The sequence below is a fragment of the Silurus meridionalis genome, chromosome 28, assembly GCF_014805685.1.
Source record: "Silurus meridionalis isolate SWU-2019-XX chromosome 28, ASM1480568v1, whole genome shotgun sequence".
Taxonomy (NCBI): domain Eukaryota; kingdom Metazoa; phylum Chordata; class Actinopteri; order Siluriformes; family Siluridae; genus Silurus; species Silurus meridionalis.
In genome coordinates, this window is record NC_060911.1 from 1,450,415 (window position 1) to 1,477,568 (window position 27,154).

General features: G+C 42.1%; 1 protein-coding gene across 1 annotated transcript in view; it reads left to right on the plus strand.

The window, feature by feature from the left end:
* The window catches only part of LOC124381501 (zeta-sarcoglycan), a 138,461-nt gene extending 115,954 nt beyond the window's left edge, over positions 1-22,507 (plus strand). The window contains exons 7-8 of the mRNA XM_046843208.1: positions 10,544-10,667; positions 21,530-22,507. Coding sequence (XP_046699164.1) covers positions 10,544-10,667; positions 21,530-21,727 — 322 coding nt within the window. The 3' untranslated portion in view covers positions 21,728-22,507. The remainder of the gene's footprint in view (positions 1-10,543; positions 10,668-21,529) is intronic.
* The last annotated feature ends 4,647 nt before the right edge of the window (positions 22,508-27,154 follow it).

The window sequence follows — 27,154 nt, forward strand, 5'->3', positions numbered from 1 at the left end:
GGATAGCAAGATGATATTACAGCACTCAAACTTTCCAACCATTGCTCTTTCCACGAGAGCAAGGAATCTATCGACGTTTAGATCACAGCCCTTCCGTTTAACTGTTCGGCTTCATCACGCAATCCGTCTCCCAGCAGCAGAGCACGGAGCAGATGGATGATCACCGGACCGTAGTCCCGTCATCCGTCAGTCAAAACCAATCAAGTTCCACCCGGCTCGGCTCCACTGAGACTCCAGACTTTTTCCTCTTGAAAGCGAGGCGGGGTCGTCGCCGGTTCCACTCCGGTTCTGCTCGGCCGCGTTTGCATCACACCGATTCGAGAGCTCATCATTCAAATTCCAACTAATTAGCTTGTCGTAATTGGATTCACTTCACAAGTCAAACTGAATCAAGAGGATCTGACCCCCTCCTGACTCGGGTCACATCGGATCTCCAGACGTTTGTGATGAAGAGCGGACAACTTGTCTTCACCGGGGAACGAGGCGAGGCTGTAATGGACAGGGGAATTATGGGTTGTCTTGCCCTGCACAGTCCATCATCTCATTTGTGTGAAGAAGTTTGGACGACTCAGGGTTTCTGCTCCCGTTCAAAATCCTAAAGATCACAAACCCAGATAGGATTAGCAAACAACACAAGGTGCAAAAGCAACAAATCCTTTATACTCATCTTGCCAGATATGGCAGTCAGAGAGGGAGGAGTGTTTGACTGAGCCTGGTCCTGTTGGTGCTGATTTTTCATCGTCTTTGGTGTATAATGAATGATAATGAAGGCCTGAGGCAACTTCATCCCTTCACACTGAGAGACGACTAAGCAACTAAAGTAAAAAGAGATGAGTGACTTATCTTGAGCTGGAATCTACATCTATTAAGTGCTTTATTCAGGTTTCATTAGAAGATGACACAATGCCTCGGAGTCATTCTGAAGAAAATAGAGCTCAATAAACAAACTTGAATAATGATAATAAATTGTATCTGCACCTCCAAAGATCTAATGCTCACTCATGGTACATGTTGGTGTGATTCATATACAAATGCACACTGTATAGACAAAAGCTTGAGGACACCAGACCATCAGATTGCTACATGCTTCTTGTTGAACATAGTCCACATTGTCTGTTATAATCAGCTCAACTGTTCTGGGAAGATGTTCCAGTCAATTATGTGGAGATTCTCTTAGACACAAGGGTGGTAGTAAAGTCAGGTACTGGTTTAGGTGAGGTGAGGAGATCCTGGGGTGCAGTTAGTGTTCACATTCATCCCAACGTTCTTTACTAGTTGGAGCTCTAGAGCAGGAGATCTTCCACAACTTCCAATCCAGGTAAAGCCCCTGACTGTTCCTGCCCTATGTGGTGGATCTTTAAACTGTTACCACAAATCTGGAGGCACACAATTGTATCGGACATCTTTGGATGCGGTAGAATAAAATTCTGCATTCACTTGAACTTAGAAACTCAAACCTGTTGGAGCATGACAATGTGCACAAAGCAAACTTCATGAAGATCTGCTTTACATGTTTTGGAGAGGAAGATCCCCAGCTATAGAGCTCTGATCTCAAAAGATCTATAGATGAATCCAAAGATGAATGTGAACGCTGGATGCATCCCAGGAACCTCCTCACCTCATCTACATCAGTACCTGATTTAATTAACACCCTTGTGGCTGAATGAATCTCACACAAATCTCCACATAATCGCAGGGTCACAGCCCCCCTGGAGCACAGAGCGTTAAGGGCCTTGTTCAAGGGCCCAAGAGTGGCCGCATGGCAATAGGGACTTGAACCCTTGACCTTTTCATCAATCAAACCACTTAAAGATGTGATTCAAATATAGTTTATTAAAACTATGGCCTTCGTTTGAAAGTGATACTGCACATTTTTATTAAACAAGATCCTTTATTTTGTTTCTCTCCAGCACTTTGACGCTCTTGAGGCTGATGCTAAAATACGGAAAGGTAGCGTTTTTCTTTGAGTTTGATATTTAAGTTTGAAGCTTGCGATTTAAACGATTGCGCTTTCCTGAAAAAAAGAAAAGATTTCCTTTCAATCCTTAAATCAGCTTGATAGATTACGGCAAAGTAGAGAAAATGTCCTTTCTAGCTAACAGCGACTGTGACAGCGGCCATATTGGAGTCTGTTGGAGCTGGAATGGGTTTTGCACACACACACAAACACACACACACACACACACACACACACACACACACAGGAGTGCAGTACAAAGGACTTCATATTGACAGCATTGTGATGGCTTTACTCTCCCTCCAGAGATTAATTACAGGTGGACCGAGCAGGATGAGGAGAGAAATTGAGAGATTTGAAAAGGGATTTGCCGGCTTTATTGCACACCGGAATTTGCACAGACGTTGGAAATGGATTGTTCTGCCTTTTCCATTTGGGAATGTATCACTACCGGTCATGTCGTATTTCCCTATCTCGACTTTGACAAAGTGAAATCTTCGTTATCCACATCAGTGATCGGTAAATATCATATGCAATTGGACTGTAAACATCTTGATGAGAGTTTGTGGATTTGCGGATTGTCGCGCCCGAGGGACCGAGAATCCGTGTTCGATTCTCATTTTCAAAATGCCACCTGTACTTCATTCGCAAAGAGGCTGATGATACCATCTCTGCCCTCCAACCAAAGTCAGGTGGTCTGAAATTGTCACTATCGCACCATCTCTATTAGACGACAACCGGAAACATATTTACAGAAAAACCTGACGAGGCCACGCTTATATTAACCTGTCTGCAAAAAAGTATAGAGGAACCAGAAAATGTGTGAAGGTCTGAATGGGAATCCAGATCCAAATTTCTATTGTGCTTGGGTTCTGATGTGCCTCTGGTTCTTTATTCAGAACTTTCTAATTTCAGTTTACACACAAGAAGAACTCCCACCATGGTTTCTTCTTATTGTTTCATATATACAATATGATCATATCAGGTTACTCTATAAGGAAAAAGGTTTATGGACCTCCCATTCCACACGTAGTCTCCATTCGCTCTTCTATCAAGCTCCACTCTTCTGGGAAGATGTTCCACTAGATTTTGTGGAGATTAATTCACAAGGGTCGTAGTAAATTCAGATTCTTATGTAGGTAAGATGAGGAGGTTCCTGGGGTGCCCCCAGCATTCACATCCATCACAAAGGTGCTCAATCTGGTTCTATAGCAGGAGATCTCCCATTCCAAACAATGGAATGCATTTCTTCATGAAGCTGGGTTTGTGCACAGGGGCATTGTCATGCTCTAAAAGGGTTGGATCTCCTGGTTTAAGTGAAGTAACATTTCATGCTCCTGAACAATTGTTTGTCTCCAAGTTTGTGGTAAATTTTGGGAAGGAACCACATCTGGCTAAAAAAGCCTGGTGTCCCAATACTTTGAGATGTATAGTATCTAGAAGATAGGTATGGTTTGAAAGGGAGTAGCAGGAAGTACAGTATGTATGTAGCTATAGTTCACAGTGCAAAAGATACAAGTGAAAGTATAAGACGGATGAGAAACTTTGTAAGAAACAATCAACATCAGGATTCTCCATCACACCACCCAGTTGTTTAGTTTTATCCCTTACATACTTTTTACTCAAAAACAAAACAAAAAAAGCCTCTCCATAATCTTTGATTTGTGGCCGTTTGGTTCGGAGGTTTATATGATTTAAAGACGTTTCTTCAGAGGCGCGGAGACGGACTTGTCGAACCCCTTTGATAGCAGTTCCACGGCACCGTTTTATTGCTCTCGTCCTTCAGTAGCAGCCTCCTGATACACAGGCAGACACTCGGTGAATACTGATCCTCTCTCTTATTCCTGGCTTTGTCTCACACTCCAGCTTGTCTAGCATTCCTTAATCTTTATCTCCCTCCCCACCACCACCTCCTCCTTTTCCTCCCCGTCCGTGTCTCTCCGAACGTCCTGTTCCTTCTAGCTCCACGTCCTTCTCTCGTCTCCTGCTCTTTCACTCCTGATCACATCTGTAGCCGTAAAATTGCTGTATATCACGTCCCAGGGTCTGTCTGCCAGTCACTGATACTTCACTGCCTCTCTCTCTTTCTCTCCACCTCGTTCTTTCCCACTCTCACTCTTCCCTCTTTGCCTAGTCTGCTTTCTGTCCAGACGCTTCGATGCTAGAAGATGAATATATTGGAAGATGTGGATATGCTGGGAGTTCGAGAGGACACGATAAGGAATGACGAAACACATGATTTGTTTTAAAGCAATCTTGTTCTCCATTCATGTTTATTTGTAGAGCACTTTTAACAATGAACATTGTCTCAGCAGCTTTACAGAGAAAACGGTTATAAAAGAATGGATACGTTCCATATTAGTGTAAGTTTGTCCCTAATGAACGAGCAAGTGGCGCCTGTGGTGAAGGAAAAACTCAGAGACGGGATCAAACCGTTTACAGACTCGCTCGGTTTACAAGAAAGCACTTTATTTACGTTTCCACACTTTTACCTTTAGAATAGTTCCCTTGCACGGCAATACAGCGCTCCAGTGTTCTTCTGGAACGGGTAGTCTTCTTTCCGAAGCGTGTCGAGCACCTTCAGCTATTCGCGGCGGATCTCCAAAATGGTGTCAGAACGGTGAGCCGGTTCTTCATCTTCGGGGAGAGGGCAAAGTCTGCAAGAGCTAAATCTGGTGAGAACGGTGGGTGCGGAAGTGAGATCATGTTTTTTCACGTGAGGAACTCACGTTTGAGGAGGAGCTCGGTGACGGGGTGCACATGTGGCCAGAATAGCAGACATGGTAATGCAAGGGGTCAAAATAGCACCAGCTGCACAGCTCTTAAAGTACACAGGACGATGTCTTTTGGCCAACTGACTTATTAAGGTTGGTGCTACTTATGACTGTGCGTGCAGCCTTGTGCTGCCATCTGTTGGCTTGTTACAAAACTAGCCTTGAAACTTTCTGATACCACCTCGTATGTGGAAGAAACTTTGAGAAGAACCAGACTCAAAGGGTCTTGTTTAAAAAAGAAATCCTGTACATTTATTGTCGATATATTATATTATATATCTATTTATTACAGTTGCATTGTTGTTAAGGTGTGCAGTGATGGTGATTAAATGCAACCTGTGGTCCTGAGCCATTGAAGCAGACTGTTGACATTAACTACTGTCCAAATCCATCCTCTTGGGTTGCTCAGCAACTTCATGGATCATTAGACTGTTAGACTTCAATCTGCACATCTCCAGTAAAACAAAACGAACACAGTTTAAGCAGTAAAAATGGCACTAATTTGGAAGTATTTTATTGTTTCTACAAAAATAATAGACAAGCAGTTTGTAAACTTGCTATACTTTTCGGCAGGGGACTAGTCTCCACACTCATAGTCTTCCAATTCATTCGTCTTTCTTTCTTCCAATTCCATCTCACCACCACTTCTTTTTCATAATACATTAGGAGCCATACATATCGCTTTTTTCTGGAAAAAGCTGTTGTTTTTTTTTTTTTTTTGCAAATGTCACATCCTGCCATTTGGCCATCTCTGGTGGCACGCCGTAGCTCATCTCTCAGCGATACAGTGCCATCCGTCATCTTGAAAGGCCGAAGCTCAGTCTAAAAAGTGTCAGGGGAATAAGAAAGCAAAGGTTAGCGCCAGAAATCCCAGTGGTTAATGTTAGCATTGGACCGAGCCAGAAGTCAATATCCAGAACTGTAGGGACAAAGGAAAAGGGCGCACGGAGAGTTAGTGATAAATCACAACGCGCACACAAACATCAACCGAGCCGGGCACCTGGAGACGTTGACAAATCGATGACGCCCAACATGCTGCTCAGATCTCCAAGGAGAAATCTTTCTTTCTGCGAGCCTTCTGTCATCACAAAACTTTTTTGGGTGAAGCGATTTTTGCAGCATCAAACCCTGCTCTTTTTTCTCGCTTTTCTTTTTATATAAAGTAAACTACAACTAGCTAATTCTTCAAGAGGACCCTAACCTGGTCTTCTACATAGAACTCTCTTTAAAGAAAACCTCCCAAAGAAGAGCTCCTACCTGCACTCTTGATATTTCTTCTTCACAGGCCAATACGAAGACATATAAGATCCTGAAGGAACCCTAACTCATAAGTCTCATTGCTCAAAAGCACCCTGTTCTAATGTTCTATATAGAAACCTTTCTCCAGAGAAACCTTCCAGAGATACAGAGGTTATTTACTGGAATATTCACTGATAGGGAAGCACTAGGTACTAGATTTTTACATTGTACCATTAATATTCCACAGGAGAACAACTGGAAGGCCTTTAAAAAAGTCATCCTATAACTTGAATTTATTGAAAGTGTTTTATTTGTCTTTAGCCTGCGGGTGGAACGGTGAAGAAAAGATGCTTTAATAAAGATGCAAGAACCAAACATTAGGGCTTCTATGGGGGGGATTTTCTAAAATAAATATCAAGGAGCACAAACTGCATACTCCTGTACTTCCTTTATACACTTATCCCAGCATTTAACTAAAGATTTTTCATCAAAAGGTCTCTCAGTACGCCTAAACTATCCTAGGACATACTGCTTCACTTCATCATCAGGAACTGGGATCCTCACTGATGGATCTTTGTACAGCCATCTTTGTTTACACCATTCAAATGTCTTACTGTGCCTGAAGTCTTCAGTCGATATCCACAGAGTTTGACAACCTTCTTTTACAAAAAACTTCAGCACCACACACTGTTCCATGCATGAAATAACACTGTTGTCTGCCATCTTGATTAAAAGTTTCTGGACCGACCTATTGTTAATATAACACACTAGCTACTTGTAGTACTAGCATCAAGTCTTATACCTGTAACATTTAAAGTCCAGGTTTGACTTGAACACTCCTTGTAATATTTGAGGCCAGAATGATCAGTCAAGCAGCCCAAGATCTTGAAAATACACAGAATATCTTTGGTAGAATTTGGCTATGATTTTACCCCTTACTGACTCCCCATTTCCAACCTCCAGAAGACTTGCTGGGTGCTGGGTATAGACTAAGGGCGTAATTTATTTTTAAATAACAAAAAATCTGGGTATATTTACATTTGACAGTTTGCATGAGTATTCTTTGCAAGGCCTGTTTGAATGGAAGCCAAAACAGTCTACTGGAAAAAAGCCATTCTTTCCAACATGCTGTGGTTCCTCGCAGTGTGTCAGACTGCAACATGCTGTGAGTATTTTTGCCAGCGGACTGCTGTACCTCTAAAATCACCTGTAATGCCTTATCATCTGTGAGCTGGGAAAAATTTGCTTCACAATGCGCTGACGCACAGGTTTTCTCCGTCTCGAAATTGTTACAGCCGGGGAGGAAGCACACCTTCTTCTCGCACACTGTGCTCTGTTTGGACATGATTAATGTGTAAGGTTTGCTTCTTTCTTTTCACATCGCATCTACAAGGCTAAATAAATGTGCATCATGTCTGCATGCACGAATAATTATTGGGGAGTTATCTTGAAGAGAATTGTGGATACACTTGTATTTAAGGAAGTTCTATGGTAAAAAAATTTACCTTACATACAGTATATAGCTTTTGGCAGATACCCTTATTTAGATTGGTTTATAATGATTTTAGTTCAGTGGCAGATAAGACATCCTGCGATTTGAACTCGCAACCTTCTGATCAGAAGTCCAACATCTTAATCACTGAGCTACCCCTTCCCTGCAGCCCTTCCTGCACGGTAAATTCTCTTGACCACTAGGTGGCTTGAAGATGAGCAATGGGTAGTAAAGGGGTAAAGAGGCTTTTTACTTGTCACATGTACCTTAATGCACAGTGAAATTGGTCTGGGGTCAGAATGTGCAGGGTCAGCCATGATGTAGCACCCCGAAAGGGTTAAGGGCCTTGTTTAAGGGCCCCAAGAGTGACACATTGCTGGTGCTGAGGAATGAACCCCTGACCCTTCGATCTGTAACTCAGAGCCTTAACAACTTAACTTCCACCTCCTAGGCTTTTGCTTGTCAGGAAGCTGGGGTTAGAGTACAGGGTCAGCCATGATACAGCACCCCTGGATTGTTAAGGGTCTTGCACAAGGGCCCAAGAGTGGCAGCTTGGTGTTGCTGGGGCTTGAACACCCCAAAATTTCAATCAGTAACCCAGAGCCTTACCCTTTGAGCTACCACTTCCTCAAGTGCCTTAGTCACCTTGTTTATGTTTTTTTTTATGTTCTTTTTAAGTTTGTGTGTAAATACACTAGTAGATAGATTAACTAACACTATCTCACCCCTCGGTTTAAAGGACTGTGTGATTGTCTGAGTACATAAGAGTGCTGACTGCCTGGTATCCCATCCAGAACTGATTGTAATTGTAATGAAGTTATCATTTTTTTAAGACTTCATCGCACCAAAAGATCTCAGTATGCATTCTTTACAAGAGAGAATCCTCCAGAACCTCCATTTTTTAAAGTGCACTGCTCATTCTCTCTGGAATGAAAAGGAAGTGCACTTCCATTGTGCTCGCTTTTTTGCTTGTCATGTAAACCAAAAAAAAAAAGAAAAAAAACGTCTGCCGGCGAATCCGTCAAGCAGACAGCTGAAGGTCGAGCAGGATGCTGGTGTGAATTACGGTGATAAGAAAGCACCGAAGCATGCTTATCTATCGCTAAAATGAACCAGATCGGAGGAGGAGCAGGAGCGTGGGGGACATCTGCGGACTCGAGATATTTATACACTTTTTTTTTTGTGAGCGTCCTGCGCTGGAGACCCTGAAACAGAAAATCAATACTTTGATTGAATCTCTGTGTTGAAGAGGCCTGTGGGGAGAGATTCCACCGAGAGGAGAAATTGAAGGGAAAAAACATAGGATCGTTAAGTCAATGTATTCATTTTTGTCGAGCTGTTAATTGTCTGGTAAGCTAGCACGACGTACCTGGACAGTTCCAGGTCTCCAGGGGGGACTGAACTCATACACTTTGGTCAGATCAGTGGGTGTGTACGAGTACGAGTGTGTAAATGACTTTGACTGGGACAACAGCTGCTGTTTTGCTTAATATAACATCGACAACACTCCATTAACATCACAATTCAGTTTTCTAAATAGTGTTAGTATCGTCAATTGCTGTTTTACCTCAGGTGAGCGATTGATAAATGTATTATCCAACCCTTCAGGCAAATGAAAGCACCCCGTCTGCTGCCCAGTCACATGATTTGGTTGCCAACAAACCTAATTTATTCGGCTAAATAACCTAACAATGTACGGCGAGACGATACGTGCAGTGCAGCAGCACTATCAGGATCGGCTCAACGCTTCCACTTCTATTACCTTGCCAGTTTTTTCTCCTTTATTTTCATGTTTTGGAGCAGAATGGGATTTTTATTTTGTGCGCACTGTAGATTGAGTTCCGCACCCATGAGATTAGTTCCACATTGTAATTGTGACTGAATTGGAGCTTCATCTCCTCCTGGAGCCCTTGGGGAATACTTTGTGCCAGGTCCACACACACCAACCTTGCTTCATTAAAATACTAAGGAACAGAGTTGAAATTCAGGGAAGCTGAACTATGTTAATGGTTGAGGTTGAGGGTGAGGGGTGCAGTTAGCAAACAAAAGACTGCTAGAGGCGTGATCTATCTGTCATTCACAGTTAAAAAAAAGGCCTGGTGTGTGTTTGTCTGTGAAAGCTGCATATTACCTGTATATGTTATAATGAAGTCTCTAAGTTTTCAAGTGGAAGTAGAACCGCTGTAGCTGATGGTCCCTGGGGAAAGGAAGTGTGGCCTAAGAACCTTTCAGTCCTGTTTTAACAGATGTGTCTGGTCTACCTAGAAGTCTGTTGTGTCTTTCTTGGGGCGTTTCCAATATATATATATATATATATATATATATATATATATATATATATATATATATATATATATATATAAACTGAGCCCAGAAGTGGCAGTTTGGTGGCACTATGATTTGAACTCATGTCCTTCTGACCAGAAACCCACGTTTCCCTCTTGATTTCTGAAAAAGGAGTGACCTCTTGTGTGTGAAAAGATACCCAAAATTCTCTTTAGGACTTTTAAAGTATTTAAGCTTCAGAATATTTAAGCGAAACAGTCCTTTTTTGTTTTATTACTATTAGAAAACATGAGCAAGCTCTGCTTTACATACGAAGACGAGAGGTCTCGATTTAATCTTGAATGCTTCGATGGATTTTTTTAACCTTGATTTCCGCCTTTTCAGTTGTTTCCATTGTTTTCATTTCATTTAATTTCAAGATGGCACAGTCTATGCCTACACTCTCGTTTCAATATATGATAAAGAATAATATCCACAGACCAGCCCTCTGCACACGTGCAGTTTACACGTATTACACAAATGAAATTCACGAACCATGTCAATTCTGCAGATATGTTAGATCTGCCCTAGAGTCCTGAGACTGAAAAACAGTCTAACTCTGCTTAGAAGCTCATCAGATTTATGCATTCTCATAATTCTTTTTTCTCATAACACTTTTTTGACCCCGTGGGTCAGCATTCATAAAGTTTCATCGAATTGAAAATCAGAACTTTATTAGCCGAGTGACCTGGGAGTGAGGAATCCAACATGGTGCATACAAAAATATCCAGTTATGTGTTTGTTTTTTTGCTGCAGGCTGGAGTCTCCGACTCGGACCCTAACATTGGAAGCGCCGAAAGGTGTGGAGGTAAACGCGGGCGTGGGGGAGTTCAGAGCATCCTGCAGGAAAGAGCTCACTCTGGAGTCTTCTGAAGGGGAGGTGAGCTGTTTATTAGTCCTTGTACGCAGGATCTAAAGTATTTTGCTACGGAGGTGTCGGAACTACCTAAGACGCAGGGACAGAATTGGATAGTTAGCACTCTGTAGAATGTGAACTCTAGCTGTTCTGCGTTGTTTAATGACAGTCAATAACATTAAAATCGATTACATTTCCCCATGGACCAAGTGCTCGACTCGCTCTCGCTCTCTCTCTCTCTCTCTCTCTCTCTCTCTCTCTCTCACACGGCAGTGCCCCAGGTAGCCTCACTGCCTCACAGCTCCAGGTTTTCTTTCTACTTTCTGATTTCCTCCAGGTTGTCAGATTTCCTCCCATCTCTCAATTGGAAGATTGTTGACTTGAAATGACCTCTAACTGTATATAGTGTATAATTGGGTATATGTGATAAAATGGCATCCCGTTTAAGATGTGTTCCTGCCACCCCCTGTCCAGGACTAAAAATCCCCCACCAAAACCACCCACCCACCACCAACACTCCCTGGGTTACTAGTCAGGGGTTCAGCCCTGGATTTACCAAGCTGCCACTCTTGGGGCTCCTGAGAAAGAACCTCAATTTTCCCATTCTGTGCTCCAGCGGTACTGTAACAGGGCTTTGACAAAAGCTTCTCAACAGTGCTGGGATATGCAAAAAAAAAGCATTTTAATGTGTGACAAATATAAATCACTTTGCTTAGCTTAGCAAATACACCAGGCATTGAGTGATTGTTGGAACTGTAGTTTGTTGAGATGGAAAGATTGGACCCAGAGATTGATTTTCCACAATCGACTAGATGCATTCACATAGACACATTATGGAAACAAAAGTCTTGACTTTTCCAGCCATATGTGGTTCTTTCTTAAATTGTTAGCACAAACCTGGAGGCACACAATTGTACAATTGTGTCTTTGGATGAAGGAGCATAAAAGTTTCCCTCCGCTGGACTAGGAGACACAAACCTGCGTGAAAATGCTTCAGTGCACAAAGCCAGCTGTAGGAAGACATTCTTTACCTTGGGTTGTAGTGGAAGATCTCCTAAACCACTGACTTTCCTAACATCCTTGTCCCAGAAGAGTGGAGCTTATTATGACAGCTAATTAGGACTAAATGTGGAATAAGATGTTCAAAAAGAAGCACATACCAAGCTCATGCTTAGGTGTCTACAAACTTTGGCCCATATAGTGTACATGGGATGCATTACAGGATGCAATTGGCCTTGTGTGAATGTGCTCAAGCTCTTGCTAGGTGAGGGAGACTACATGGTCCTGGGTCTCTAATTATTATTATTTGTTTTTCTTTTGAGTGATGCTAGTTAACCATCCATATCGAGCAGTTAGTATACTCCAGGGACTTTCCAGAAATCAATAAAGTGATGAGGATTCCCAATTGACCAAGTGCTGAAGTGGGGCTTGAGTTAGAGATATATATCAATAGCAAAGAAAAAGCCTCCTAGGTAGAGGATATGTTTCTATGCTAATGTGTTTTAATGCTAATTAGAATGTTTAAGTTGGTATAAGTCAGACTAAATAGTCGGAGTGGGATTTTTGGCTCAACGAAAACCTCTGGCCTCTCTCTAATTCGGGGAGATGGTGTGCATTAGATCAGAGATGAAGAGAATTGGACATTCAGTGAATTAGGACTCTCTTAAAAGTCTCTGGCAATCAATAATGTGATAATCAATGAGATTCCCAATGGACCAAGTGTGCTAATGAAGAACACATGTAGCTACTGACACCGTGGATGAAAACAGCTTCACTCAGGCAGGTACTGAAGCTACAGAGCAGAAAAGGCAAACCCGAATTAATCTGAAAACACATAGATCTTCATAATAGTGGGAAAGCAGGCAAAATGGTTGGATCTGTATGTTTGTAAAGGTTTGGGAAGAAAAGCGCTCACAATTAGCATTCAGCTAAGCTTCTAGGGGATGCCGAGACAAGTGGTTTGAGCTTATCGTGCATCAAAGGTGGTTAGTTTGCAGTGTTATGACAGCTGGTTTACAAGGTCATACATAAAATTACAAACCATATCAGTACGAGCCAGGCCTGTCTGTCTTTCTGTCTCTTTGTGTGTGTTCTGCTGCTGGTATACATCAAAGCTGTCAAGCTCCAGGACGTGAGACACACTCATGCATACTTTAGCACGTTCTCCGCTTTATGGCATCGCATTGAGCTAACGCAGAGAGCCAGGATTAGTCGAGGAGCAGGTAAAAGGCTCCGCATTACACATAATGATTGATAGGTGGTTGTTAATATGTACACTTCTTTCTTCTTCTTCTTTTTGTTTTGGCTGCTCCCAATAGGGGTCACCACAGCAGATCATTCATCTCTGTACCAACCTGTCCTCTACATCTGCATTTTTCATGCACTCTTCACTATGTTGATCAACCTTCTCTTTGGGCTTCCTTCTTTCCTTCATCGTCAGTGTTCAACGCACAAAAGCCCTGGGACACTTGCCTTTTTCAGCCATATGTGGTTCTTCCCCAAACTGTTACCCCAAAGTTAAAGACACTCAATTGTGTAGGACGTCTTTGGATGCTTTAGCAAGCATCAACATGTACAAGATGTATGAGGCGTTTCTGTTATCAGACAAAAACCCCGTCCTTTAAAAAAGGGGAGTCAGTTTCCCCTCTTAGTGAGCACTTAGAAATTCATCCTCAAAGACTCTCTTGTTTCTTAGAATCCGAAATAAACAATGTATTACGAGAGTAAAACTTTTGGAATTATGAAATTGCTATCTGTGGAAAAAGTCACATCATCACGCTGAGCCTAAATGAGTGGCGCCATCTTGGAATTGTTCTCTTTGCTTCGCTTTCCATCGCTTTAGTAACTGCCCAGGCTATTTAATTAACTTCCAGCAGCCCGAGCAATACATCATGCTGTCCTGTCAAGTTCCCGTAAAAGGGAGTTTTTTTTCTCCTTTGCTGTGGAGATAGCAGGCGTTTCTTTAGACCTGCACAATGCCAGAGAGAACTACATGCTGTGATATGATAGAGAAGTCACTGGCGGCGAGGCTCAGTGAAAGCGCTTTTGAAACGTCTGTCCGATCCTCTAGCAGGGTAAATTTGTCAAGTCAGTCTCTCTCTCCTTCTCCCTCTCCACGGTTGCACTCAGTGGCTTATCCAATGTTCTCCCCTTGCTCTCCAATTCTCCCCCCTGCACTCCTCGCAGGACGACTTGCCAAGACGTGACAAGACGAAAGCCAGCAGCAAAAGTAACGTGAAGGGAAAATAGATGTTGCTGTCAATTTGGATGGAGAGAATGAGGTGTCTCAGAAGGTCCAGATGGTGAGCTAAATCAGCCCCGACAGCGGCTAACTCTGTGAAAGGTGACGTTCAAAATACGTCTGCTGGTTTTAGAGGAGGGAATTAAAGCGAGCAGAGCATCCTGGTGTTTCGAGCTCCAAGCTGCCTATTACAATCAGAGCCGGAGAGATGGGACGCGATGACGGCCTGCTTAAGAGAGTGCAAGATGCAATCAGGGGAAGAGATAGACATCAGGTAATGAAGATAAAGCAACAGAGAGTGTGAGAGAGAAAGCACAATAGTGAGATGGTGAAAGATTTTTTTCTTTCTTTCTATAGACACGGCATTTCGGTTTCGAATCATTAATTATAACAAACCCAAAGCGGAAACGTCTTTTCTGTGCGCTGTGTAACATGTAGCTACTGAGAGACATGATGCAAAAGTGTACATCATGTACACAAATCCAAAAATCCTTGTAGTCCACAGCGTAGACCAGCGGAACCAGAAAATCTATAATCAAACCAGATTAAAAAAAACACAAAAAGTTGTTTGTTGAAAGATTCTTAATTCATATTTCAGGGCAGTTTCTTGCATTTTTGGTACCGTAGGTGAGAGTCCTATTGAGGGGGTGCCTCAGTGGCTCTGCCCTCCCACCACAATGCTTCCACCATACGAATCAGTCGCAACCTTCCATAAAAAACATTAAGCACGTTTAATAATCATTGCAAAATTGCATGAATTTAAGATAATGTATATTAAACTTCAGCAGAAGAACAGGTAAATAGTTTTAACGGGTGAGGGCAGAGGGTGGCAACGGTGCAAGGGGCGATCACTGGCGCCCCTCCCCAGCTGGTTGCGCCCTAGGGGACTGCCTAGTTTGCCTATGCTTAGAAATTAGCATACATCTTAACAGGTGCACACATTAGGATAACAAATTAAGCATGTGACAGACAGTTCAGCAATTCAGGGTTAAAGTTTGTCTCAAGGGCCCAGCATTGGCAGCTTAGCGTTGTGGTGCTAGGATTTGAACCCATGACCTTCTGATCAGAATCCAATATCTTATACATAAACGACTAAAAAGACTGGGTGTCCTTGCCTCACTCCTGGAATGTGTAACCCTCAAAAAAGACTTTGGCAACTGATCTGGAGTGCAGCTGCACTTGTTTTTAACCTTCCTAAGTTCTTCTACACCTCCCTGTTGCTATAGTCTTACAGTGGCTTCTTTTCTAGACCATAATCCCTCCATCCTCTATTAATGCACCACTGACTCCTTTACAGTTTCACTGATCTTTCGGTTCTCTGTTTTATTGATCCCTAAATCCTCTTCCACTGATCCACCATCCACATCACTACATCATGATCCCTCCATCCTCTTCCACTGTACCACTTATCCCTTCATCCTCAACCACTGCTCCACTGATCGCCACATCCTATATCACTGATCCCTCCATCCTCTTCCACTTTACCACTGATCCCTCCATCCTCTACCATTTATCCACTGATCCCTCCATCCTTATCACTAAACACTGATCCCTCCATCATCAACAACTGCAACACTGATGCCTCCATCCTTTACCAATGATCCCTCCATCCTCTTCAGGTACATGAAATTCATGGTTCAATACTTTCAGGCCATCAGCCAAATGGCAAAACATTTTAATGTAATGTAACTTGCTTGAATCTAGTAATACAACTAATTAAGTCAGTTGTGCTGTAATAATCCTTAGACCTTGTAATGATACTTAGACCACCAGGTCTGCCTATTTGTTTTCTTAAGCAGGGTTCCTAATCATCTGACTCTGCTTTATTAGCATTCAATAGTAATGTAAAGAAGATGCCAGCATGCTAACAGACGAAGAACAATAACAGGATGTATCGTCAAATAAATGGGATAAAAATCATATGCTCTATGACGGAACTTCTATAAATCCACCATGCAGGCCCACGTTCATTTTTCTTCTTTTGCAAGTGAACTTTCAGATCAAGTGAGATTGATTAAAATGATTCCTGTGAGGCTTGAAGGATTTATTCAGCATCCTGCTACATGATTGTTCTTAAATCCAGTCACAATCCTGATTTCCATTCCATCTGCACTGAGAGAAATGCCTACCTACATGTGGTTGTGCTGAAAGGAAGGTCAGGGGTTTGAGTTCCAGCATTATCAAGCTACCACTGTTGGGCCCTTGAACAAGGCCCTTAACATTTTCTGCTCCGGGCGAGCTGTATCATACCTGACCCTGCACTACGATATGCGGAAAATTACTTTTACTGTTCTTCTATATGTGAAATAAAAGCCGTTTTTTTTATCGACCCGCTATCTCAAGTTATTAAATTAGTTCGCCACGCATTGACATCTTCGAGGAAATGGTCTCGTTACACGTGATACTGGTGAAAAAAAAGAAGTAGCAACGTGGTAAGCTTTACACTTTCAAACCGTGTGTTAAAAAAAGGAAAGGAAAAACAGTCCGCTCTCGTCCATTTCAAGGACTTAATTATAAGGAAGCTGAGTAATTAAAGCTTAGCGCTGCTAGCTTTTGAATTCTGCTGCTGGAGCGTTGAAGTGTGAGATAAACATGTCTGAATGACTGAGCAATCTCTGATCCTCTGAAGAAAGCTGCGGAGCAGCGACGGGTAAAAGCAGTAAAGCTGCACCCGGAAAAAAAAAGAAAAAGAAAAAACTTTATTATATTCAAATCCTCTCCTATTAAATTCAGTTTCACGGCAGCATGGAAGCAAATCCACGAAACTGTTTAACACAGATAAGCAGCTAATTAGCAATGTGCTACATTTCACAGGAATGTGTTTGAACCTGTTTCGTATTTTTGAAAGTCTGATATTAAATGTTAGAGGACTGACAGGCTCCTCGTTTTTACTCTTAATTGCTACATCATGAACCTGCTCGCTTCCTGAGGAGTGCGCCGGCACTACAGTGACATGACTAGCAGCTTGCTAGCAAAGTCATTACACGCGGCATTCGGGTTTGATTTCTATTCTAAAATCGCTACAGTGGGACGTTTAAATAAATGAACTTCTTGCAACGCTTCGAAAACGGGGCACTTTCAAACGTTGGCCAAACAGCATTCGTACTTAACGAATAGTTAAGGAAATGGTTCCTCGGGTTAAAATGCTGCCGCAACATAGCAGGACGGTTAAGCAGGTACCGGAACAAGAACTCAAACATTCCGATTTTTTTAATGGATCTTTTAACTTCCTTAGAAATTACAAGGATTTTTTTGCAGCATTCATTTGGCAAGAATGGTGGGAGTGCCGATTCTAGCCATTTTGGCACTCTAGGCGAGTTTCCTATTGTCACCCCCTCAATGTCTCCACCTTCCCACCACAATGCTCCATGCAAATCATTCACAACCTTCTTTAAAAAACGTTAAACACATTTAATTGCCTGAATTCAAGTAAACATATACTAAATGTTGATCAGAAAAAACAGGTAACTCATCTAATTATGAGAGAGTGAGGAAGTGGAAGGCAGGGGGTGCTCACTGGTGCCCCACAAGTTGGTTGTGCCCTAGTTTGTCTATGCCTAGTAATGGTGCTGGTGGTAGCTCAGTGGACTTTAGACCGGAAGGTCAGAAATCCCAGCACAACCAAGCTGCCACTGCTGGGCCCTTGAGCAAGGCCCTTAACTCTCACATGGCTCAGTTGTAAGTCACCCAGGATAAGGTTTTCTACTAAATGGCCTAAATGTAAGACTCACTTCCTCCACGCAAAGTTGTTTTACAGTCGAGTCCAATGTTGATTCTCGTCAGTGGTCACATGCCAACAAGACGCCATCACAAAGGTTCCATTCAAACAGAAAGTTTTTCTCAGAAAGTTCTCAGGGTGCTTCATCTTCATCTATCGAATTCCATAGAGACACATAGCTAAATATCACAGTGCTCTCCACACCTGAGCCTCCTCAGCGCAGCCTCCCTCCCTCTCCCTTTCTGTGTTTGATTAACCTTTCCCCCCTCGCTAGCGGCGATATCATGAATCATAAGCGTCCCGAGAAGATGCTGATTAAAGTTTTACGTGGGTTCGCCTCGGTTGCCGTGGTGATCTGGATGCACGGGTAAGCGGCCGCCGGGAAAAAAAAAAACGTAGATCCTCAGCAAAGCGTTTCCTTTCTCCCTTGGTCTATGGGATCGTGCGAGGTCATGTGACTCACTGGTCCAGGCATTTCAACAGCTTAATGAAGTGTGTAATGTGCACTGACGACTTCACGCCATCGCCGCCATCATCGAACACCACCATCCCCCTTCATCTGACCTCCTCCCGGTTGTGTTTTTGTGCTATTTTGGGAGAGCCTTTCCTTCATTCTTCTCTCTGAATCTGAAAACACTTCCATCTCTCACTTCTTCTGTTTACCCACCGCTCACTCACTGACTCACTTTTCGTTCCCCTCACTCCGTCTTTTTTTTGTTTGTTGTTTGTTTGTTTTTCCTTTCTCCTTTCTTCTTTTCTCATTCTTGTTTGTCCTCACTCTAGTTGCCTCCACTCTATCCACACACACACATATTAGCATGGTAAACAGGCCACTAGCGAGGTGTTTTGGTGGCCGTGTGAGATCCACGGGCACTAATGAGTGCCGATATCGCCGCTGGGAGACGTTAACTCTCCTCGTAAACCTACCCAAAGGGCTCCATCTTTCCCTTTATTTTCACAACAAGAATGTGCAACGCTTTACAAAAACCACAAAAAAGTAATGACTAAAATTATTCTATTGTGTGATGCTAACATTCTGGTTCAGGTTGAACCTTGAATTGACATTTGGTAGATAGAGTATGGAGGTTAGCATGAAGTATGGTGCTAATAAGAAGAGAAACAAAAAGGCTAGTTTAATAGACACATTGGCAGAGTGTTTGTTCTTTGCTTGTTTACATTAGCATAGTGCACATCATTCTAGATTACACTGGATACCAGCTAGCGAGGCTAGGCTCCGTTTGAATCGCTAGCAACAACACGATTCAGCTTAACAGCGATGCAATACAATGCCTCCTTTAATGCGCACTCGTTTGTTGTCCTCAGCAACAACAAAAACGTTGCTGTTTTTTTAGGAAATGTTTGATCCGTTCATCACACCACTCAGTGTCGGGTGTGTTATTATAACAGTGTGAAAAAAAAATCTTAGCACTGACAAAACTTATTCTATGTGTGATGTTAACATTCTGGGTTTGGTTGAATCTTAAATCTTGAATTGACACTTGGCAGTTATGGAGGTTAGCATGGAGTATGGTGCTAATAAGGAGAGAAAAACGCTAGTAGATATTTATAGGGTTTAAACCATGACAGCTTCATGCTCTGAACTTTACTTGTGATCATTAGATTAGTTGTTCAAATTAGCATATGGCACATTATTATGCTAATAAAAAAGGAAATGCTAGTTCAATATACACATCAATGCACATTATGCTAGTATTTGAAGATTACACTGGATCATTAGACAGGGTAGAGTCCTGTTGAATTCTTAGCAACAACACAATTTGGCTGAACAGCAATGCGATACAATGTCTCATTTAACGTGCACTCGTTTGGTGTTTTTAGCAACAACAGTGTTGCTTTTTTTGTGGGGAAATGTTTGATCCGTTCATCACACCTCTCATCGTTGGTTATGTTACTATAACAGCGTGACAAGGGAGTGTTTTATTGCTCACATAACTCATGGTGGAAGTCGTCGCGATAGCGTTCCTCATGACGCCGAGGCGCATAATACGCTCGTCTTCGACAGATTGTCTCTGACATTTCCAGTGGACTCCAAGACAAACGACAGGAACTGGTTGAAAGCAGGAGGACGGAGCCAAGAATGGGAAAGGAAAAAAAAAAAAAGAAGAGACGGAGTGACAGATGCGACGTCTCGGGTGTCTGGGCTGAGACGCACGATTCCTCGTTTGTGTTTGTGTTTGGACGGATACGCAACATCGACACCACACACTCCATTATTCATAATAATTAGGTCCTCATTCTTTGTCTCGCTCACGTCGCGTGTAATATTCCATCTCTGTGAGTTATGGTGGAGATCACACGCTCTGCCTTGTCCTTCAGCGACCCTCGCGCTCCAGAGCTGAGGGTTTGGCGCTGATAAACATGGAGGCGATGAGCGAGAGGTGAAATTGGGGATTCTGTGTGGCTTAGCAGATAAACCCCGCTCACGGTCGTCAGCCTACGCACTCGCGGATCAATCGCTAGCGTAGCGAATAGACACGGAATAGCATTTGCTCTGCGTGTCGGAGATATCATGAACACACATGAAGCACACACACCCTCTAAAACAAGCAGTGAACTTTTTCCTGTAGAACGTGTTGGCCTCTGACAGTCTCATGCCATCAGCATGCATCTCTGACTCCGCCCACTTCTAAAACTCCTGAAATCCTTGTGCAAGCATGGTGCAACCTTCAAGATTCTGACATTTTTGGGCAAATCTTAAAAAGCCCTGTCTCTTTAAAACATTTTAATGTTCCTTGGTGGTCCTCCTTGGGAGAACCTCTTACAGGTTCTACTGTTTGTGGAACCCTACAACAGCATTCCTCAGAGGTGGTAGTTTAATAGATGCCACTTGGGCCATTGAGCAAGGCTCTCAACTTGTATAAATATGACCTTCTTTAGTCACTCAGGATGTGGGCGTCTTTCAAATGCCATAAATCTCAGTGAAGCATATTTCGAGACTCTTATGGAGGAACCCCCTGAGGAAATATATACTGTATATATTTTGACAGATTGTAGTTTCCAGAGATGTTTCTCAAGACAAAAGACTCGATTGTGTAATCATGAAGGTACAAGGGGGCATTATATATAACTAGTATTTTTGCCTCCCATTTTGTATTCCTCACGTTTTCATTCCTTGAAATCCTGTTTGTTGACCACTCAAAACCCTTCAACACTTTTCCTCAGAAAGGGGAGGTGGTAGTACAATGTTTAAGACGTTGGACTTCTGACCAAAAGGTCGTGAGTTTATATCCCAGCACCATCAAGCTGCCACTTTAGATCCTTGAGAAGGGCCCTCAGCTGCTCACTTGAATAAATGTGACCATTGTAAGTTACTCAGGATGAGTGTGAGGATGAGGAAATGAATTCGATTTTGTGTCTGTTGTTACCATGTTACTTGGACCTGTTTTACAGATACAGTCATTGTTTGGTTGGTAAAAGAATATACGTAATGTTTTCTAATCTGTCGTTTATGTTGGATGGTTTAAAGACTTTGCGTCGTGGTAGAAAGCACAGATCTCCTCAAGCACAGTCCAAAATCTTGAACACCTTCTTAGAAGAGTGGAGGATATTATACGAGCAAACGCGGACAAAATGTAAAATGGGATCTTCACAAATCTTAAGCGAAGGTTATACTCGGGTGTTTGCAAACTTTTGTAACTTGAGTGCATGACATGATGTAATTGTGGGAGGAGCTTAATGTTTGAAGGTGTAAAAGTGAATGAAAGTTTTTTTAATTGTTCTATCTGAAGGGACGTTACAATGCAGTTTGGGAAAAATTTGTTAGAAGGTTGATGTTGCCAGATCTGTGCTTTCTGTCCGCAGTATCCCACAATTTTTTATTCTTGTGGTCGTGTATGAAATGTAGTTGAACTTCTGATTCTAATTCTTCTTTCCTTTCTTTGTTTTTTTTTTCCTTGCCTGGAATAGATCTTTCTCAACGGCAAGTCGATCCGCATGCCGAATCTTCCTCACGGCAGCGTCGACTCTCTGCTCAGCCCGGGCACCAGCTACCCAAAACACACTGTCTACGAGGTGTGCGTGTGTCCGAGCGGCAAACTCTACCTGTCCCCCGCGGACAGCGCCTCCACCTGCCAGACCACCAACAGTGTGTGTTTATGGAGCTGAGAGTGGCGTGGGGGCTTCGCCCGACACCAGAAAGGCCTTCCTTCACTTCCTCCTCAACTCTTTCTTTCCCTTCTTCAACCTTTCCATCCGACACGTTTGCGTCAACGCCTCCACGTCCGAGCGTCGGGACAGTTTCAGACTGAACATTGGTACAGAAATGGAGGATTCTGTGGTACTTTTTTGTTTGCATTATTGTTCACACTTCAGAGTCTTTTACCCATTCTCCTATCTTCTTTTTCATCCCATTTTCCTCCTCCCATTTTTCCTTCCTTCAGGAATTCAGGAATCGGAACAAACTCGGCTAGCAGCCTCATCTTCCCAATCTGTAAATGGAGCAAAAACTCGATTTCTTTTTCTTTCCTCTCTTCTTGTTTTTGGTACTCCTATTTTTGTAAGACCCTCTGCCCCCAGTGGAGACTTCTGGGAAAATTTTGACGAGAGGCCGGGAGCAGGCTAAAGAAAACGAGCACACACAAGAGTGTGTTTTTCTAAAGAAAGCGATACACAGGTGCCTTTGCTGTTGTCGGAAAAAACAAAGCACACGTTCACCCGCGAACCATCCCCCAGAACACGCCGGCAAAAAAAAGGGGAGCGCTAATTAACGTCTTTTTTGACACTTCGACCAGGAAAGACGAATCCAATGTAGTCCAAATTCTGTCCTTTTCACTTTTGGACTTTTTCTCTTTTCGGGGAACAAAGCACAAGATTATGCCATGTATATAGGAAACTCAATAAATAATAATAAAAAGAGAAAGTTTATTTTAAACATTTTATATTCAAGAATGTTTGATGATCTTTTTTTCCTTTCTTCTTTTTCTTTTTTTTGTTTTTTTTTTCTTAGCATTTTTGTCCCTTAAAAAAAAGTAATAAATTATGTTTTTGGATTGTTGCAAAAAAAAAAAAAACCTACCATTTTAATTCTTTCTTCTTAACAACAGACCAAAAGGAGTTTGTGTACGACCCCAGTGAATATATTTCCTCTCCACAAGAAATGTACACATTTCATAAAATTGAATACTGATTCAAACCCCGATGTACAACTGTATGATCTCATGTACTGTAAAAAAAAAAAAAATTTACATATAAAAAAAATCTGAATAAATCTCAGTTGATTTATTTTTTAATCAAAGACCAGTGATTTGTTGCTCTTCTACATTTCTTTCAGGAAATTATACAAATATACTATACTCTATGATCAAAAGTATGTGGACACCTGACTTTTTCCACCCGTATGTGGTTCTTCTTCAAACTGTACAGAATCTTACTGTTTGGATGCAAGAGCATGAAATTGTCAATTCCCTTCAGCTAGAAGACCCAAACCTGCTCCAGCAGGACACTAAAGCCAGAATATATGTTTTCCATGGGTTGCAACATGTTGAAGATCTCCTGCTATAGAGCTCCAACCCCTATTAGGAATCATGTGAACGCTGACTGCACCCCAAGAACCTCCTCACCTCACCTGCATCAGTACCTGACTTTACTTACACACTTGTGGTTAAATAAATGTCCACAATTCTCTACAACATCTAATGGAACATCTTCCCAGAAGAGTGGAGCTCATTATTAGAGCAAATGGAGACTAAATGTGCAGTAGGATGTTCTAAAAAGAGCGCATATTATTCTTTGAGTCAGGTGTTTGCAAACTTTTGGCCATGTATTTGGGTGAAAAAAAAAAAAACAACATACCATGAAAAACTATTTGGAATGTTTCTGATGATTCAGGAGTTCCTTTGTTGGATGAAGTATGTTGTTTTTTTATCCTGAAAGAACAAACCTTTATGATCTTTTTTTTAATTGAGGAGAAATCTGATCCAGAATGGAGATGTTGGTGTGAATGTTGGACAGAATGTAATGAAATGAGCAGTATAACATTGATGCAACTGCGAGACTCGGGAACAGACGAGGAAGAGCAACAGATGGACAGACTAAAGAATCAAAGCGCTGCTGCATTTCATGCTTTAGGTGAAGATTAAAAAAAATATTTTCTGACTGAAATGTACCAAAAAAAAAGTCTACTGAGAAACTTCCAGAAAGTTGTGTGAAATCTCAGGACCATTTTCTCTTGTATTTAGTAGTTTAAATGCCTGGAGAACTCTGTTCAGAATCTGATACGAAATCACTGAGCAGTGGAATAGCAGGGTTCAGGGTGGATTTTGTCCCACCACAAGCTGATGCCAAATTAGAATAATTCTGTCTGACATTTTTCATATTGTTTGCTTAATTGTTGGTAATCTCACTCAGAATTACATCAGCCTTGCACTGGAATTTGGAAAAGGTTCAGCTGGACCTCTGGGGGGAAAATTCATTACTGGGAGAAAACACACTTCCAAATGCCAGCGCTGTGGTTGCAGTTGAAACACACACACACACACACACACACACACACACACACACACACGCACCAAAAAAGTTTCGTTTATATAAGGGGGAAAAAAAAAACACTTTCTAGGAGCTTCAAAATCTTTTTCTAAATGTACTATTCTATTTATTTAATTCCTGGAGGGTTTCTAGAAATTTCCTCACGGTACTTTTTTAGGTTGAGGAAATTTCTAGAAACCAAATTTGCCAATTTTATGTCAAAATTGTTAAATTGGCAAATAGTAACTATTTATAGATGATTTTTGTTGTTGTTTTCAAATGTCATAGTATTTTTCAGTATCAGGCGGAGAATGTAAATTGTTTGTGTAATAATGTTCCAAAAAAACGAATTTCTTATAGATTCAGATGAGTCTCCAGAGTCCAATGATAAAGATGAATTGCCTCAAACACTGAATGCAGATGATTTCATGCAGCTCTGCTTCCTTGACTGAAATTCCTGTCAAATTCCTCCTGTGCTACCATTGTGCTGTTCTGAATTCCAGAACTTCAAGAACCATGGTGGCTCTCAGAATACACTGAACTTTCCATCAGTATTCAGTTGTTTGGAACATCCGGCACACCTGGGATGTGGGCTCTTCTTCAGGACCGTCTAAGAGTAACGAGTTCTACGAAGAAAATCTCACCATGCAGCATCAAACATCTCATTTGTATTGCCAAAAGTTTGTGGACACCCGAGCGTAAGATTGTTATGAGTATTTTTTGAACATCCTGTTCCACAAGATAGTTCCTTAAGAAGATCCTAATCATTCAGTGAACCTTTAAAGAAACCTTGTAACTATCAGGGATCACAATATGGGAAAAAAAGGTTTATATGAACATTTAATTCCACACTCCCATTTTCAGTTATAATAATCTCCACTCTTCTGGGAAGATGTTCCACTAGATTTTGTGGAGATTTCTGGCTATACATTCAGCCACAGGGGTTTTATTAAAGTCAGGTCCTGATGAGTTTGAGATCTACAGAGGTAGATCTTTCACGTCAACCCTTTAATCTTTATGGAGCTGGGTTCCTGCACAGGGGCATCGTCACAAGTTTAGGTCTCCTAGTTCAAGTGAATGAAAGAATTTTATACTCCAGCATCTAAAGACGTCCGATACACTTGTGAGCCTCGAAGTTTGGGTCAGAGAAAGAACCACATCTGGCCAGAAAAGCCAGATGTTCCGGCTCAGGTCTCTCAATGTTGTTAGAATTTATGATAATCTGTGTGATTGTACGCTTAAATAAATCGACTTTATAAGAAACGCTGCAATTTCAAGGTGTAATAAAACTTCTACAATGCATGACTATTTGTGTATTAAACAAGCTGACTTGGTGAAGGTCAGTAGTTAAGGCTGATGTTGTTGCAGCTTGGAAGTGCAGCAGACCGGATCGAATGCTTATTAACCTAATGTTTTGCTTCATACTGTGAATTTACTTTCAGTCACATAAACCTTGCCATGAACCTGCTGAACACCGTCGCAGTGTACACCAGCGTATTCACGGCGGAATCAATGCAATATTCTCCGTGAAAGGTTGGATTGGTGCGCCATCGCTGTTTATTCCTGTCGAGAAGTTTCTGCCCTCGCGCATTCGGCTTGTCAGTACAATCGGCTTTACCCCAATCTTCCAAATGCATCTGCCAACACCGGTAATGTTCGTGTCATGTGAATAGTGTTGCCCCGGAATAAATTGGCTTTAATGTTCGCTCTGTGTTGCGAATGCGTAATGTGGGCGAGGGGCCCGAGACGTTGCCTGGAACTCATTGGGATTCAGAGCAGAGTGAAGGTCAATCCGGGAGGGCGAGTTTGGACACTGGTACCGGGCCAACTGACAAGCCACATGAGGTGAATTATTCAAGGCCTTTACACATGCTTGCTCAAACTGTTTGTTTTCCTGTTAGGACATAGACTCATGAGTGTGTCGACCCAAGAGAGTGCATGTTTGTGTGTGTGTGTGTGTGTGTGTGTGTGTGTGTGTGTGTGTGTGTTCAATTCTGAATAGGAATGAGCTCTTCGATTAGAGTTAGAGTGCAACTCCATGCTAGCAATTCCATTTCTTCCAATAATGTCTGAACGTGCTCCATAGCAAAACTCAGGCTGTAAAACCTTTCAACTGTTTATTAGTGCATTTCAGCATGAGATCTGGACTACAGCAAGATACGGAAATAAGTGAGTAGTAACATGGCAAATTAATACAAAAAATTAGTTTGGTGGTGGAGACTGCAGAGTGATGGTATTCCTGTGGGTTGGCAGTAGCATGAGTTATGGGAATTACAGCGATCAGCCAAAACATTGTGACCAACCGCCTAATATTCTGTTGGTCCTTTTTTTGCTGCTAAAACAGTCCTGACCCGTCGATCATCAACAGCATGAACTTCTTCAGCAGTTTGAGCTACAGGAGCTCTTCTGTTGGATCGGCCGCACGTGACCCTGTCGCTGGTTCACCACTGTCCCTTCCTCTGAGCACTTTTGATAGATACTAACCACTGCAAATCAGGAACATCCCACAAGAACTGCAGTTTTGGAGATGCTCTGACCCAGACGTCTAGACGCCGTAATTTCTCAAACTCGCTCAAATCCTTACGCCCATTTTTCCTACATAATTCACTTGCTGTCTGATAAAAATATCCACCCACTACAGGTGCTATTATGAAGAGATCACCAGTGTTCTTCCCTTCACCTGTCAGTGTGTTTACCCCTAAAAACACTCCACGTCCACACTTTTGCTTTCAATCGCTTTCCAAAAGTTGCTCATCCACACTAAAACATCTGAAAAAGCTTACTTCCCTGTACTGTACTCGGCATGATTTCACCTGGCGTTTATTTATTTTCCGGCTCGTCGAAACATCACAGCAATGACTAAAAAGCCGTCATCGTGTTGACAGTCAACGCTGCGACGCGATAACAGCGTTTTCAAACGTATCCACTTTGGAGAGCGTTTGTGACAAAGTTTTTTACATCTCGGTGTGAACGTGAGGCCAAAACCTGAGGAGTGATCAATGACTCATTAATAGGTTGTGCAAAGAAAACCATGGAGTCCTATCGAGTAAATGATACATGTGCAAAACA